Source organism: Perissodus microlepis, chromosome 8 (genome assembly GCF_051167445.1).
Source record: "Perissodus microlepis isolate ML-2025 ecotype Zambia chromosome 8, ASM5116744v1, whole genome shotgun sequence".
Lineage (NCBI taxonomy): Eukaryota > Metazoa > Chordata > Actinopteri > Cichliformes > Cichlidae > Perissodus > Perissodus microlepis.
In genome coordinates, this window is record NC_140468.1 from 9,571,711 (window position 1) to 9,586,992 (window position 15,282).

Below are 15,282 nucleotides of genomic sequence, written 5' to 3' on the forward strand. Positions count from 1 at the left end.
TAATAATAATTTAAAAAAAAGAGTCACTTTTGAGCAGTTTTGTTCAGATAAGGTCAGATCAAAGGGAACTTGAGATGTCACAGCAGTATACATACAACACACAATAAATCCAATACAGAAATAGAGATATAACAGAGAAAAGGAAATAAAGATATCAATATAAATATAGAAGTACTAATATACATGATTTCCAGAATTCTGTCACCGACCATCTCCTCCAGGATGGTGAGTTTCATGCTGACAACTGACTTAACCTTCCTCAGGAGTTTATTCAGTCTCAATTTTACAATAAAATACAATAAAAATTTGTATGTAGTGGCAAAACATTTTAAAATAGAAATGTATATTTAGGTTTAAATTTAGTCCCTTTTCATTTTCATTTACATGTTTCCACCTGAAAATGAAATTTGTCCTCAGGACCTGCAACATACATGACAATATCAATATCATTAAGAATAACTGAATTTTCATTACAATAATACCAATAAATAAATAAAATGAAGTTTTACCCCATGGGGTAACAGGTTTGTGGCATCTGGCATATGGAAAATCTTTAAACTAGTGTCGAAAACCCTTTCCATATAGACACTGTATGGAACTATAGCACCTATATTATGTGCTAACATAGGTGCTGCAAAAGAGTTGCAATGCAAAATGTTGCACTGAAAAAGAGTTTCAGAATCTATTTATATTTTTCCTCTTTGGTGGAATAACTATTTTACCTACTTAGAAAGTAAAAGTAGCTATAAATGTACATAGTAATGGTATTGTTGTATCCTTAGGAGCTCTGCCTTCTGTCTTTCTTCAGAGCTAACAAATCCAAACCATATAATGTAGCAGGTTTCACTACCATCTTGTAAACCTTCCATTTCCCTCTTGCCAAGAGCCACTGTACTCCTTGTACAAGTCTGAAGCTTGGATACATCAGGAATGCCATTTGGTGTAAATCATCATCGCTGTGGTACAGCCAGTAAATAAAATAAAATAAATAAATAGATAAAGATCTCAGTAAAAACCTCAAAAAAATGTAAGACGACAAACCCCCAATCCATCAGTTTTTAAATGCCTGTCCTCTGTAGCATTTTGAGCATTCTGGCTAACAACAGACCATACAGAACATACAGAACATACACCAAAAAGTTCTCCTGATAGCCCATGCTACCCTTTTCAGGGATGCTGGTTTTATCTTGCTCGGTTAGGAGTGTTGGCTATTCATCAAATAATCACAATGTGATATGAGGTAGCAATCTGAATTTGTGTGAGCACATGCGGCCGACTTCCAGCGCCTCTAAATGTAAGCCAGAAGAAGCCAATACACTGTAGAACTGCCAGATCTGTCCGCATTTTGAGCTTGCAAAATGCAGGACAATTTCTCTTTTGAATCATCTCAAATGGGTTTGCAATTTGGATCAGGTAGTCAAGTACAAATTCTTTAATCGTGTGCCTTCCTTTAGCGACGTCTGATGTGATGAAGCTTTAATACATCAGCCAAGCTCCTCATTTATTGAAATAACTGTAACAGTTTTCACAAAGTCAGCTACAGCACCAAACCTCTACTTCCTCAGAGCCAGAAGTCCCTTTAGCACCCACTCTGAAACTGTCAGATTGGATAGTCATCCATTAAGAAGACTGATCCATGTACCGCGGGTGCTGGTCAGGCTTGCTGAGCAGGCGGGGTTGAAGAGGGAGTGGTGCTGATGGTTATTTCTGGAGGATATATCAGTAAGTGCCCCTTGCAGGACAGGGTGCTGGAGAGTGACATGGCAAGTGTTGAATCCAAGTGAGGACGAATGCACACACACATACACACAAGCACGCTACACACTTTTGCCCCTTCTCACCCTGCTGAGCTCCCACCCTCTGACACAGCATTCCAGCGTGAGCAGATGAAAGCCAGCCACCCTCTGTCTCCTCATGGGTGGAGTGACGGAAAGCAGTGAGATACCTATTGATACTCACAGAGTGTGAGGAACTGAAGAAGGGGAGAGCAGCATATACACCACCACACAGGCACACAGCAGGCTGTGAGCTGAGAGCAGGAATGGTAGCTGAGGAGATTGTGGTGTCTCTCTCAGGAGGAGCCCCATGGGGTTTCAGACTCCAGGGAGGAGCTGAGCAGCAAAAACCTCTACAGGTGGCCAAGGTACAGTAGATCTGATATATGTGTATGCATGCAGTATGTTGCAGTCAAGTTTGCTGCCAAGGTAGTAATGTGAGTAGACGATTTGATGGAGATTGCAGCTGTTAACTGTAGGCTCAGCCCTCAGCGAGTCTTGTGGTTTGTAATCTGACCTGAAATACGAATAAATGAATCAGCTGCACTAGAGTCACTAGAGATTTTACTTTCTGGTTCTTGTAGGTGTTTTTAGGATTTTGAATAGCTAAATTACATCTTGCTTGAAACTGTTTCATTGTGCTGTCCTTATGTTATTCTAATTAAATAAAACTGAACTAAAACTAGGAGCAAAAATACATTTCAGTTAACTGGAATTAACACAAAATCTAAACAAAACAAACTAAAACTATTCCATGTACTTACAAAACTAACATCTTACATTTCAGCCTTCATCAATTTAGTGAAGTTTTTCAATATAATTTACATGAATTGATTGTGATTGTGAGTCAATGTTTGTATTTTTTTTGAAAATATGAAACTTTGCCTCTAACAAATAGCATTACTGTGACATAATAATAAAAAAAACTGCAGTAATGTTATTTATAGTATAGTAAGTGGCATCTAACAAAATATTTAAATAAATAAAGAGATAAACTGAGGTGAGTAAATTCACCTATCCTAAACTAAACTAATATACTTGCTATTTTACATTTACTTGTTCTTGCCTAGAAAGGCAAGAGTGACTTCCTTGATGGGCAAATTCATTTAAAAATGATTTTAATCAGAGTGTAATTGTATATAAACTTCTGAGCAAAAGTAATGTCCCTTCAAGTTCACACAGTTTTGACAGTTCAGGATTTTTCCTGGCTCCAAACTGGCTTTTGGGGAAGGAGGATTACCTGTCCGTATGAATGATTGTAAAAAAAAAAAAAACTTTATTGAAATATATGAATGCATTTTCCTTTTGCTTCTAGTCATTTTACAAACTGCTTTGCTTGAGTTAAAACAACACAAAGAAACAAAACTAGTTAAAAAAAATGTAATAATTGCATTACAATACTTGACAGAGGGGAAGGGAATTCTGGCCACTGTTCCTGACACTCGTTTGGCTGTGGCTCAGTTCACTTTGTGCCTCACCTGTTTTGAGTGAATTAGTGGGTCAGTGAGCAGCGTGAACACATGTTTGGGGTTTGACTCGAGTTCCATCCCTGGATTTCTTTGAAACAGGTTCGTATGTCATCCATGTATATGAGTACACGTCCGGCTATTGTGAACACACCTACAACAGGTAATGAACTTGTTTCATATTTTTCACTGTCACATATTTGTGTGACACATTAATCCATCTTTAAGCCTAAGAGATTTTTTTTCTGGCTGTGTTTCTCTAAAGGCTTTTTGCATCTCTGTTTATTTCTGATGACAGTCCAGAATGTGCTCTCTAATGGGAAAAGCTATTCTGGAAAGCAGGAATGTGGACTCGCTCACACTGAAAGTCCATCATTCACCCACGAGCAGCCAAAATGTCTGATTCAGAAACGTGCTTCTTTTCATTAAAGACTTTCAAGTGGAAAAGGGAGTTTGATGGGAGGTTGAGGTGCTTTAGTCTGTTGGTGTGTGTTTATGTGTGGTTGGGCATACCTCAGATAAGCCCAGTTGGGAATGGAGAGGACCAGAGGATCAGAATAGCTCATCTAAGAGGAGCTGGAAGCTGAGCATGGAAAAAGGACGACCTCTTGGTCACATAAAAAAATACAGGCACACACACAAACACACACATTTTCTTTCTTTTTTAATTAATTGTACTTTTGCATGTCTGTGTGTGTGTGTGTGTGTGTGTGTGTGGTTTATCCATAATAGTAGCATCTGTCTTTCCCCCATTTGTGTAAGAATGTGGGTGATTTTTCTGCAAGGTTTTATTTCGGGTATGTGGGCGACATATGGTGAATGACAGGCATGCCCCATGGTCCAGACTGGTGAAGCAGCTGTTCAAACCCCCTCTTTCATGATGCACACTTGAGCTGTGTGTGTACATGTGTGTGTACATTGGCTGGAGATAAATAGCTTGTCCTTGCTTTGCTTGTATGACGACAGAGTTGGATTATTGGGTCAGGAGATACTGATAAAGGCAAAGGAGGCACTTGAACACAATTAACATTTTTACCTTCAGCAGCGATAAAGTATGTGTATCAGTGTGTTTATGTGAGGCTACAGATTGGATAGCTTTATCCTTTTCTCTTAGAGGTAATTATAATCTATCAGACAAGAATAGTCGCCTTTCCATCTATACAATCTATCACTCCCGCAGTAGCGTCTACCCCCCAGCAGACATATTTCCTGAAGGATCCTATGACCTCATCTCTTAGTGACCTTCAGCAACAGCTGCATGACTTCACAAGTTAATTCCGATGCAGGGACGATAATGACTGCCGCTAAAGGAGAGCTGCATGTTGCAGAATGTTTTTGGTCACTTTTATATAGTCAGACATAAAAAAAATAAGCTAACAAATACTTGACAGCGTTTCTGTGCCTGTGCAGGAGCAATCAAAGATTTTTATTAGGAAAAAACAATATAGTATTATACTAAGGCACAACTGTGCAGGGACCTCAAACATGTCACCGTGTTTTGTTAGAACCAGACTGATATATATAGTTTGGTATTAATGGCTGATATTAGCCTATCAGAGATATCACTATCCATGTAAATGCTGTTCAGTATGTACTGATAAAAAATCCTATTTAAAAAACACAATCAAACAGAAGAAGACGTGCAAGATCGTTTCACTTTAAAGTTCAAGTATAAAATACGTTATGCATACTAGTCCCCTCAAAAAAACGAAATAGTTACACTTAAACTTAGACGACTTGGTTTAAACCAGTAAAAAAGGACAGCAAAAACCCAAATACAGCCATGTATCATGAAAAAAAAACCCAAAAGGAAGAAAAATAACGTTCCTCTTTTCAGCCAAATTCAGTGTCCTCCAGTGCAGAAAATGTTGAGATGGAGGAGGTGGATTACACTTCTAACAAAACTTCAAGCTCTAAGTTTTTATGAAAGAAATCTGGATTATAGCTCTAAATTCTATGAAACACAGCTTCAGATTAAACTCTATTTTAAAAGCATGAGAGAAGACAGGAATCTGTGCAACAATAACATTAAGACAATATACTGCCCACTATAGATCTCCCTCAAGTAATGGAAAAGAAAGCATAAAAATATTATTTTAGACAAACTTTATTAGAACACTGTTTTTTGTGGGCAACATTGTGGGATGTCTTACTTACATCTTACTCTGGGATACTCGGTTGAGTATTATAAATATCCATGCTAGTGGCAGCATATTCAAGGCTCAGCCAGTGGAAGGAATCAGGGTTCAGTGACCTGCTCTGTGTCATATATACTGTAATAGGTAACAGCAGGTTGATGATATAGATCATTTTAGAGCGGTTTCACACCTAAAAGGTCAAATAACTAATAAAGTGTAAAAGATGATGCAAAGCAGAGCCTGAAATGATTAAACAACGTGTCCGCTCTACCTTTACATGGGCACAAATATAAATGATTCACTCACCTTTTTTCTTGTCTACAGGTACGCAGGCGTAGCAAAGCATGTCGAGCCGGACTGAAGGAACATGATGAGCTGGTGGCCATTGGTGATCAAGCCTGTGCAGAGCTCAGTCATGCTGAGGCCATGAGCCTCATAGATAAACAGAGCAACGCACTAATGCTCAGAGTCAAAAGGTCAGAGCAGGGACACTCACATACAGTAAACAACAGTCTTGCTGTCATATCATACCAACTGTATTTTCACACCTTGACATCCCTGTGATTTTAGGGCCCCTTCTGGCTTGCAGTGCTCATCTTACTCTGGTTGCTCTGCATCCCCCCGCTCCTCCATGAGGGTCCTGTCTCCTCCTGCAGACTCCAACAGCTTCTCCATCCTCTCCTCTGTCGAGATACCCCAGGGTATTACCTCCCCTCCAGACAGTGAGGCTTATTATGGAGAAACAGACAGTGACGCAGACACAAACTCGCGCACACACCGCCGGCATCGTCGCACACCTCCTCACGCACGCTCACCTTCACGCTACGACAGGCAAGAAGAGGAGGAGACCTCAGAGATGAGTGGGTAAGAGATGGAGAGCAGAAGTTCCACCCCTTTAATCATTCTTCCCAGAAATGTAACATATTTAAAAGAAGATTGACTAAAAAGTAATATTTTAAACTTTTTATTAATGTTTAGAAGTGGAGCTCCAGCAGCAAATTGCTAAAAACCCTTGAAAACTCGGCATCCTGTCGTATTTTAATAACATTTTTAGGGCGACACATTATATATTATTGGATTATATGGATTAAAGTCTAAGATGTATACAGTTAGCTAACCCACTATGAAAGTCTTTCACTTTCTAATCTCGATAATAAATTTGATTTGCTTTGTTCCATCCTGTTTTTTTTGTACAAGCTATGAGAGTGCTACAGATGCAGGCGTAACCTCGCAGGCGATGTGGGATGGCCAGTGCGCTGCTGGTGTTCCTCGCAGAGAGCTCATCTATCAGCCTTGCCAGACAGAGTGGACCACTCCTACACACACACCCCACTCGCTGACTCCTCACATGATCACCCCGACTCCCGATCAGGGGTTGGTGGAAGCAGAAGAAGAAGGAGACAGTGGCTTCCAGGAGGCAGGGGGCTGCAATGGGCTTGCCTGCCCACCCCTAGTGTCTCCAGAAAGGGCGAAAGAGGCTCTAATGTTAGTGTCTGGGAAACATCTGGTGCCTATGGTGGGACCACAGCAGATGCCTGTAAATGATGAACTCTCCACCACCTACATGGACAAAGCACGGCAAGCCAGTGAGTATATATTTTTATTTAAATCTATATCATTTCAAGTACTTTTTTAATCAGTTCCAGTTAAAGAATTGAAAAAAATGAGTAAACGTAAGGTTTGATTTTTGTGTACAAAACGTGGGATTTTTGGCATTTGTTGTTATGACGTAAACAAAGAATCACATTGATGCTGAAAATGATCCATAATTGCCATCAGAGTGCTAATACCTGACGGCATGCTGTGTATGTGAATGCCACTTCTTCTCATTAAAATTCTAACCAGCAGCTTTTGGTCTCCGTTGTAATATCGTGTAGCTGTTGTTAAACTTCTTTTAAGTTTCACGACAATCCACCAGTGTCACCGGTGTCCTGGTAAAGCAGCTATTTCAGTCGCTACCACTGTGTTTTTGCATTTTAACTACAACTCCTAAGATTCTTTCTGGTGTGTCTAAAAAGGCTCCAACTGCAGTTAGCTTGTAGTCTTAAATCACCCTCTGGTGGACATTTCTTGGAACTGAAGTGTATATTGACAGGCTGGTGGTGATGGGGTGAGATAAACCAGATACTCATGAGGTATTCCACCTCCCCTCTTCCCCTCTTCCCCTCTTCCGTCCCCTGAAACAGCAGCATATCTCCACTGTAAGTATGCTGAGCATTTGCCCCGATGGGTGTATTTATAGCTATTCAAACCTCTGATTGACAGACTAGATGTGTGATTATGTGTGTATATGAAAGTCACACAGATGTGTTTTTACTTGTATCAGTAAATTCATTAAATTCTCTGCGATTCTGTTCATCAGATAATAATTGGTGGTTCAGTCGTGAATTGCACTTTTAAAAACATATTTTAAATTCTGAAATTCTGTGTTCCACCCAAACCTTTCCACCCTGATCTTCTCACAGCCCACAATGAAATATTTTCTTTTTAGAGTTTTGACTCATTCATGATCCATTAATAGCACTGCTTTCTACCTGAATGACACTACTCCATTTTAGTTTTCTATGACCACCAAGCTAAAAAAAAAAAAAGTAGGTAAAAAAAATAAAAAAAATAAATAAATAAAAATAACATCTTGTTTCTAGATCCCATTGCCTTTAATGGAAATATGAAAGGCAAAATTCAAGCTAAATTACAATGAAAATTAAAATTTTAGGTATTTTATGTACTTTAAAAAAAATTAAATGGCTTTCTGGGGTTTAATTGGAGTCCACACTTTGTGAATCATTAGTTAAATTACAAGAAAAGAAAAAAGTGTCATTTTATCCCATTGCTAGGCATCAGCTTCTGTGAGCATGAATGAGTTGTGGAATTAAGGTGAGGATGCTGTGGGTGCACAAAAGCTAAAACAGGCACATTTTATGCCATTGCTTGGTGGTTCCTAGGCAACATGATGATGTCATGAATATCCGATGAAGATAAAAATTTCCCCCTGTGCCAATCTGATGTTACTGTCAGCTGACTGGCACAGTTTTTTGGATAGTGAGCTTCTGCCAGGCAATCTTTAACCTGAGTTTTGCTCTGTATTTCTATGCAGCACTCACCTCGGGTCTTGTGGTACTCTCGTAGCAACAATCTGATCATGGAAGCTCTTTGCTTCATCCTTGATCCTGCTTGTAGTTTCTTTTTGTGTAGAGCCGTCACACAGTGCGCTCTGTGTTAGAAAATCCAAACTCTCCAAGTTACTTGAGAGCGTCCTCAATCTACTGAGCAGCTTGTTAGTCATTTTGAATGTTCATCCTTTGCTTACCAATATTTCCACAATACGCTGGATTTGACATCTCACTTTAAGTTAATCAATTCCATGTTCTCATGACGTGTGTCTCCTTCCAGCAACTTTCTGAAGCAGCATATGAAGCATTAAGAGGGCAATGGCACTGAAAGTGCACTACTCAGCTGCAGATATATAGTACATCCCAAATACACATCGGTATAGATTACATTTATTAGGGACTCTAGATTGATTCATAGGAAAATGCAACTATTGCTCTGCTGGGATGTTAAGATGAGAACGTGCTTAACTGTTCCTTACAGCGTTCTTTAGTCGGTCTAGCTAACCTATCATTTCAACAAGACAATAAGGATGATAGCTGATTAAACCTAATAGCTATGTAGTGACTGAGTTCAAATTTAATATGGGCAAACATTGCAGAAATGAAAGATCTGTCATCTAGTTCAAGAGGCCCTAGACCTGAATGACTTTGGTGTATGGTGAGGCCTTTGCTATAGGACAAATCATGACTGTGGTGTCCAGAGATCTGCCCTTTCTCATGTTACACACACACACACACACACACACACACACACACACACACACACACACACACACACACACACACACACACACACAGAGCCATTGGTTTTAGGTATGGGATTATTAGCTCTAAAGAGTTATGCGTCTGTGTGTGCAGTGTTAGTCAGGTGTGAGGTGTCAGCAGAAGAGAACAGCACATCAGCAAAGAGTTATGACCACGCTTTTCTTTGTAACCTATATTTGGCTTTATGAACTCATATACACGTACACACACACATTGACACTGGTGTCTAAATATCCTCTGGTGATGGGGTCTTCCCGTCCTTGTGTGTGTGTTTGTGTGCGCGCGTCTGTGACAGAGACCAGACAGGTGTTTGATGCCTGTCACACCGACAGGAATAGAGGGCTGACATCATGTGTTGGTTTGGTGCTAGAGAGAGACAAAGGTCTTTACATGGGCTGTGCCCTGAGAGAAGGGCTGGTAGACACAGACTAAACGGCTCCCCACTCACAGCAGACTTGGACACCGTTAGGGTGTGTGTGGGAGGGTCTGAGGGTGGTTAAGGACAAGCGTGCATTCACACTCATGAGATGAGGGACCTCACATCTTCTGCAGGTTCAGATGTAGGTGGACAGACAGTCCCACGGACTGTGTATGCAGGTAAGATCAATGACACCCTTTGAAGTCGACATAAGCTACTATAGAAGCATTGGAAGACATATCACTTTGGAGTGAAATGTTTGTTTTTTTTATTTTCAGATCAAGAAGAATTACCAAATTTCTGAGTCATGTAAGCAGACTTGACTGATTATGCTGAAACGACTGAAAATGTAAACTCTGTGCCATTCTGCGCTGTAAAGACAATTTAAACCAGCTCATGCAGTTGTGCTTTATCTGAACAGTGTATATTCCTTATTGTGGGACTTGATGCAAATAATAAACGGTACAAAAGTTACAAATTATTAATAGATTTTTTTAATGCTGCATACTGTTGGCATGGCTTTATGAATGGCAAAGGATACCAGCACTGTGGGCCAGACTGAAACAAACAGCTACCTAATGGTTATTTATTATTATTATTTCTTTCCTTCATGGTCCCCTGATGCTGAACCCTAATAGCTTTGGTGACCCTCTGACTTTTCTTCTCGCAGTGCCAGCAGATTGTCTTTTGTTAGGATGGAATGCCATAAAATGTGATACAGACTGTGCAGTAGCACCTTGTGGTGTAATTTCATCAAATTTTTTCAAGATTTAAAGTGTAATTCACAGTATCTGAGATGACATATGGAGTAACAGGAGAGCAGACACATAACATGAGGATAGGACAACAGTGTTTCCTCTTTTCATGTTGTAATGACATATTATTAGTATTTGAGGTGTGGGCTTTTGGCATCCAGCTTATGATGCGCTTCAGTTATTGCGTTTAAGGGTAGCAAATAGGAGGAAGAGTGAAGAGCCTTTGCATGTGTAACCACTACTTACTTTTAGATTGTTCTTTGTTTTGTCTCTTCTTTAAAACCTAAAATTTTCAGGCTTTTGTTCTGTTGTTTACTGTTGCAGTATTGCTAAGAAATGGTAAGTATGTTATAGTTATTGTTAAATGTTAGGAAATTAAACAATAGGTTGCTGACTATATTTTAAAGTGCTGGAGTAGTGCATTTTCATTATTACTTTTAACATAATACACAACGTTGTGTGTGCCAGGGTCAGTCATCAGTCTACAGTTGTGTCAGTAGCATATTTACGTGAGGTGAGCCAGACACTAAGACGATCCAAATAGCATAGCACTAAGCAGGGATACACAAATGTGCACATGCAGTTTCTCCACAGTTTCCATCACTTCCATCACTTCAACTATTTTGCTTTGGATTGCATTAATTTGCCAGAGACTTAACCTAAAACTATCATTTACTATTACTTTAACTTTAACCTTAAAACTAGCCTTCTACCTAAAATGCTGTAATTACAGGGCCAAGCTTTTGCCATGAGAACGTGACCGGGTAAATGTCCCTCACAAAAATCCATGACGCACACAGGCACAGTCAAGGATTTGTGCAGGAGAGACACTGTGATTTAACCTTCCTGGACTATGTGACTCAGCTCTGGAGAGCAGCAGGAATTCTTTGTTCCAAATCCACAACACGCACTCCTGTCTGTCACTGTTCATCGCAGCTCCTCACTGTGATAATGCTGTATTAATCAGCCACTACTCACGCTATCACATTGTTACGTTTCCTGTACTTGTCGCCTGTGTCTTTTTTTGTATTCGTCAAAAATCTCATTGCTGCTTCTCCCCTCTGTTTCCGCTCTCTTTCAGTTGATTTATTTCTGTACTCTTCTTGTCTTGCAGAGTTACAGCGCGGGGAGAGTTTGGTGGAAAAACAGGTGAAGGAAGCTCGTACTAAATGCCGCTCCATTGCATCTCTGCTCACTGATGCTCCCAACCCCAACTCGAAAGGGGTGCTTATGTTCAAGAAACGCCGACAGAGAGCCAAAAAGTACACACTCACCTGCTTTGGCAAAGCTGAGGGAGATAGAGGAGGGGACACGGAAGGGGAGACAGGAGGAGAGACTGAGGAAGAAGGAGGAAGTTCCATTCTAAGTGGCTCAGAATTTGAGGAAGAGGGATTCTCGGGATCATTTGACCCTACGTGGGACACTGGTTATCTGGACCTGCTGGACAGAAAGAGCTCTGCCTGCCCATCGACCACACCGACTTCTCCAACAACGAATCAGGGTGCAGAACTGGACATCTCTGCATATCAGACCCCAGGACGTGTGACTTCTGCAAATCTAAGGCCAGGTTTGGAAGGATCACGACTGGAGAGCTCAGCCTATCAAGAATCAAGCCTGGAGAGCAGCCTCACAAAGAAACCAAGCAGCAACCACCCCCCTTCACACATGTCTCCACCAGCTGTGGTTCTGACCAATGGGGGGTCAGCAGTTGTCAGTCGGGCTAGTGTTGTGCTGAGCATGCCCTCACAGACACCCCTCCAAAGTCAAAATGGCAACCCTGATCCTTCTCCTAATCATAGTCCCAACCCAATCATAGACTCACACAATAACTCCAGCTTCACTCCTAACCCTGCAGTTCTGAACCGCACGGCGAGGCCTTTCAACTCTGGCTCCACCCCTTCTCGTGCTTCTGTGACCTCTGTGATGTTTCGGCCTCCCCAGCCCAAGCCCACGCCCATAACAATGGTATCCAAACCTGTGGCCGCTGTCTCCACAATGAATATCCCAACTTTTCACCCTCCATCAGATGCAAGGAGAGCAGTGTCTAGCACATCTTTGTATATCCCGCCAAGAAATAGCACCAGCAACACTTCACCCTCTGTTACCTCTCCCCCGCCAGCCCTCTCACCTCCCTCCTCCCTGTCTTCTGCATCTTTCGCGCATCCTCCTGCACACACATTTTCTCCACAGCCTACAGCGCATGCTTCCCCTTCCACCCCATTTTCTCCCTCTGCAGGTTCTCTGCCATGTGCCTCACCGGCCCAAACCTTTTCCCCTCTGGCTCCACCGTCATATCTCTCTCCCCCTGCTTCTGCTAATCAACCCCCCTCCAACTGCTTTTCAGCTCCTCCCATCTCCCCACCTCACCCCCAAAATTTTAATCAGACCTCTTTCCATGCCCAATACACCCCACCACCTCCTCCTCCTACTACACCCCAGCCTCCTCCTTCTCCATCTTTCCATACCTACAATAACTTGACAGATGCTACATCACCTGCCCAGGCTCCTGTCAATGATTCCCCGGTGACACGTGAGCAACGCATCTCAGTCCCAGCGTCTCGCACTGGTATCCTGCAAGATGCCCGTCGTCGTAGCAACAAGAAGCCAATGTTCAACTCAGTCCAGAACAGAGATGTCTCTCCAAACCCGGACTTGCTGTCGATGGTCCAAAACATGGATGACCGCTTTGAGAGAACCCCGGCTGGTGAATCTGGAGTTACACCTAGTGGGGAGGCTGGGCATGAATCAGGCCCTGAAGAGGACTGGCTGAGGCTGGGGGCAGAGGCCTGCAACTTTATGCAGGCACAGCGTGGATCCAGAGCACCCCCTGTAGCCCCCAAACCACAGACCCCTCAAGTGCCACAGCTGGCAGGGAAAGGAGGCCAGCTGTTTGCTCGGAGACAGAACAGGATGGATCGGTACATTGTAGAGCGATCTCCATCTGTTGCTGCTGCCCCTTACTCTCCTGCTCAGACAAGGGACCCCTCACCCACACCTTCCCTCCCTGCCACATGGAAGTACTCATCCAATATCCGTGCTCCACCTCCCATCAACTACAACCCTCTCCTATCTCCCTCCTGTCCTCCTAAGGCACAGAAGAAACCCGAGATCACGAAGTCTAGGGCAGCTGGACCTAAGGGGCAGAAAGCAGGCCTCAAGCCTGTGGACATCATGAGCCACCAGCCCTACCAGCTCAACTCTTCTTTGTTCAGCTATGGAAGTGGGGCTCTCCAAGACACCTCCACCCATCAGCAGCATAGAGGACTAACAGGTGGTCCTCAGAAAACAGCACGAGTCTGTGAGGTCAAACGCTTCTCCACACCTCCACCGACAGCCACAGGGCCCACCCTCAAAGTTATTGCACCTCGATCAGCTACGACACTTGGGGAACCCCTCCGACGCTCTGATATCATGTCTCCTCCACCCAGTGAAGGTGCCAAACCCTTCCAGTGCTATTCATCTCCGAGCCAGCCTCAGTGGGCCACCTCCCCGCTGTCTCCCCCACCGCCTCCTGCACCTACCACCCCACTCCCTAAGCTACCTACCTTCTCCTCTGCTCATGCTTCTCCTACATTTTCCCAGTCCTCCAGTGCTGCACAGGCTAACAGGCAGTTTAAGAGTGCTCCAAATCTAAGTCCACTACAACCTGCTCACCCCCCTCAGCTGGCCTCCAGCAGCACTCAACCCAGCAGGGTCCCCAGGCCTAGGTTCAGCACTTCCAACCTGGGTCTGCAGCCTTGCGTCTGGCGTCCCAGTTCCACCACGCACTGAAAAGAAGCCGCACTGGACAAAATGAATAAGGGCTCTATAGGAACACAGAGCAATATTTTTTTAAACATGCATTTTTAGTGTTGTAATACTGTTTTTTAAAGCTGCAGTTAAGGGCTGGTGATAAAAATCACAACATCTGCTTGGATTGGCCATGCTTGTAGAAAATTTGATCATTTAATCACTTTCATTTATTCATTTCAAGTATTTGGTTACATAGTAATTAAAAGAAACTATGTTCTGAACGATAAAAGTAGAGTTGGAACGTGTGGAAGGTTTAAGAATTGCAAATCAACTACGGGCTAGAAAGGCTGAAAGAAAGAAGTTGGAGTAAACTGCAATAAGTTCTGTAAATTAAAACATAAAAAACTGAAGAATAGAGGATGTGTAACGATAAAACTGTTGTGACAGAAATGTCAGATGGGAAAGGATGAAAAGGAAACACAGGAAGCGTAGAATGAAGTGACACGATGAAAAGATGTCTGACGTGTGTAAAAAGTGCAGTTTTGACACTCTGTAAACAAACCTGTTGCTATCCTATTAGATATCCTGCTTTACAGACAGGAAGTAGCTCCTGTTACTCTCGCTCTGATAAATATATTCTAAGAATTTGTGTTCAGTGATTGTGTTTTTGTAGTTTCACTCTGCAGCAGTGTGCATGTGTATGTGTGTGTGTGTGCTTTGTTTGCTGTAGTTTTCCAGGGAAATGCTTTTTACAGTAGATTTGATTTCTCATCAGTTGATATGAAACAAGAGAGCGATAACACGTCTGTTTAGCTTTGATTCTTTCCCACAGAGACATGCGGCTGAATAAAAATAGACGTGACTCACCTCAGCTGTCATTCGGTTTCTCCCTGTGTCCCTCGCGTCACCACCCACTCCCACACTGGTGCCCCCTATCTCCTCCACCCATCACTTTTTCCAATTTTTCCTCTTCTGTGAGCATTTATTGATCCTTCCAGCAGTACAGCTGTTCTCTAAGGTTTCACGCAGCGTTGACGCCAGGTATTAAAACAGCAGTATTGGCTTTGAGAAAGTGTTTTCCGTAGTAGTTTAAACTTCCACCACAGGGGGGCACAGTAAG

The 15,282-nt window shown here is 42.4% G+C and overlaps 1 protein-coding gene across 1 annotated transcript; it reads left to right on the forward strand.

The window, feature by feature from the left end:
• Positions 1-1,913: 1,913 nt before the first annotated feature.
• LOC146381377 (synaptopodin 2-like protein) lies at positions 1,914-14,821 on the forward strand. The gene is made up of 5 exons (XM_084937389.1): positions 1,914-2,143; positions 5,704-5,855; positions 5,950-6,243; positions 6,577-6,965; positions 11,545-14,821. Exons 1-5 carry the CDS (start codon positions 2,042-2,044, stop codon positions 14,199-14,201), a joined length of 3,594 nt encoding a protein of 1,197 aa, XP_084793515.1. The 5' UTR covers positions 1,914-2,041; the 3' UTR covers positions 14,202-14,821.
• The last annotated feature ends 461 nt before the right edge of the window (positions 14,822-15,282 follow it).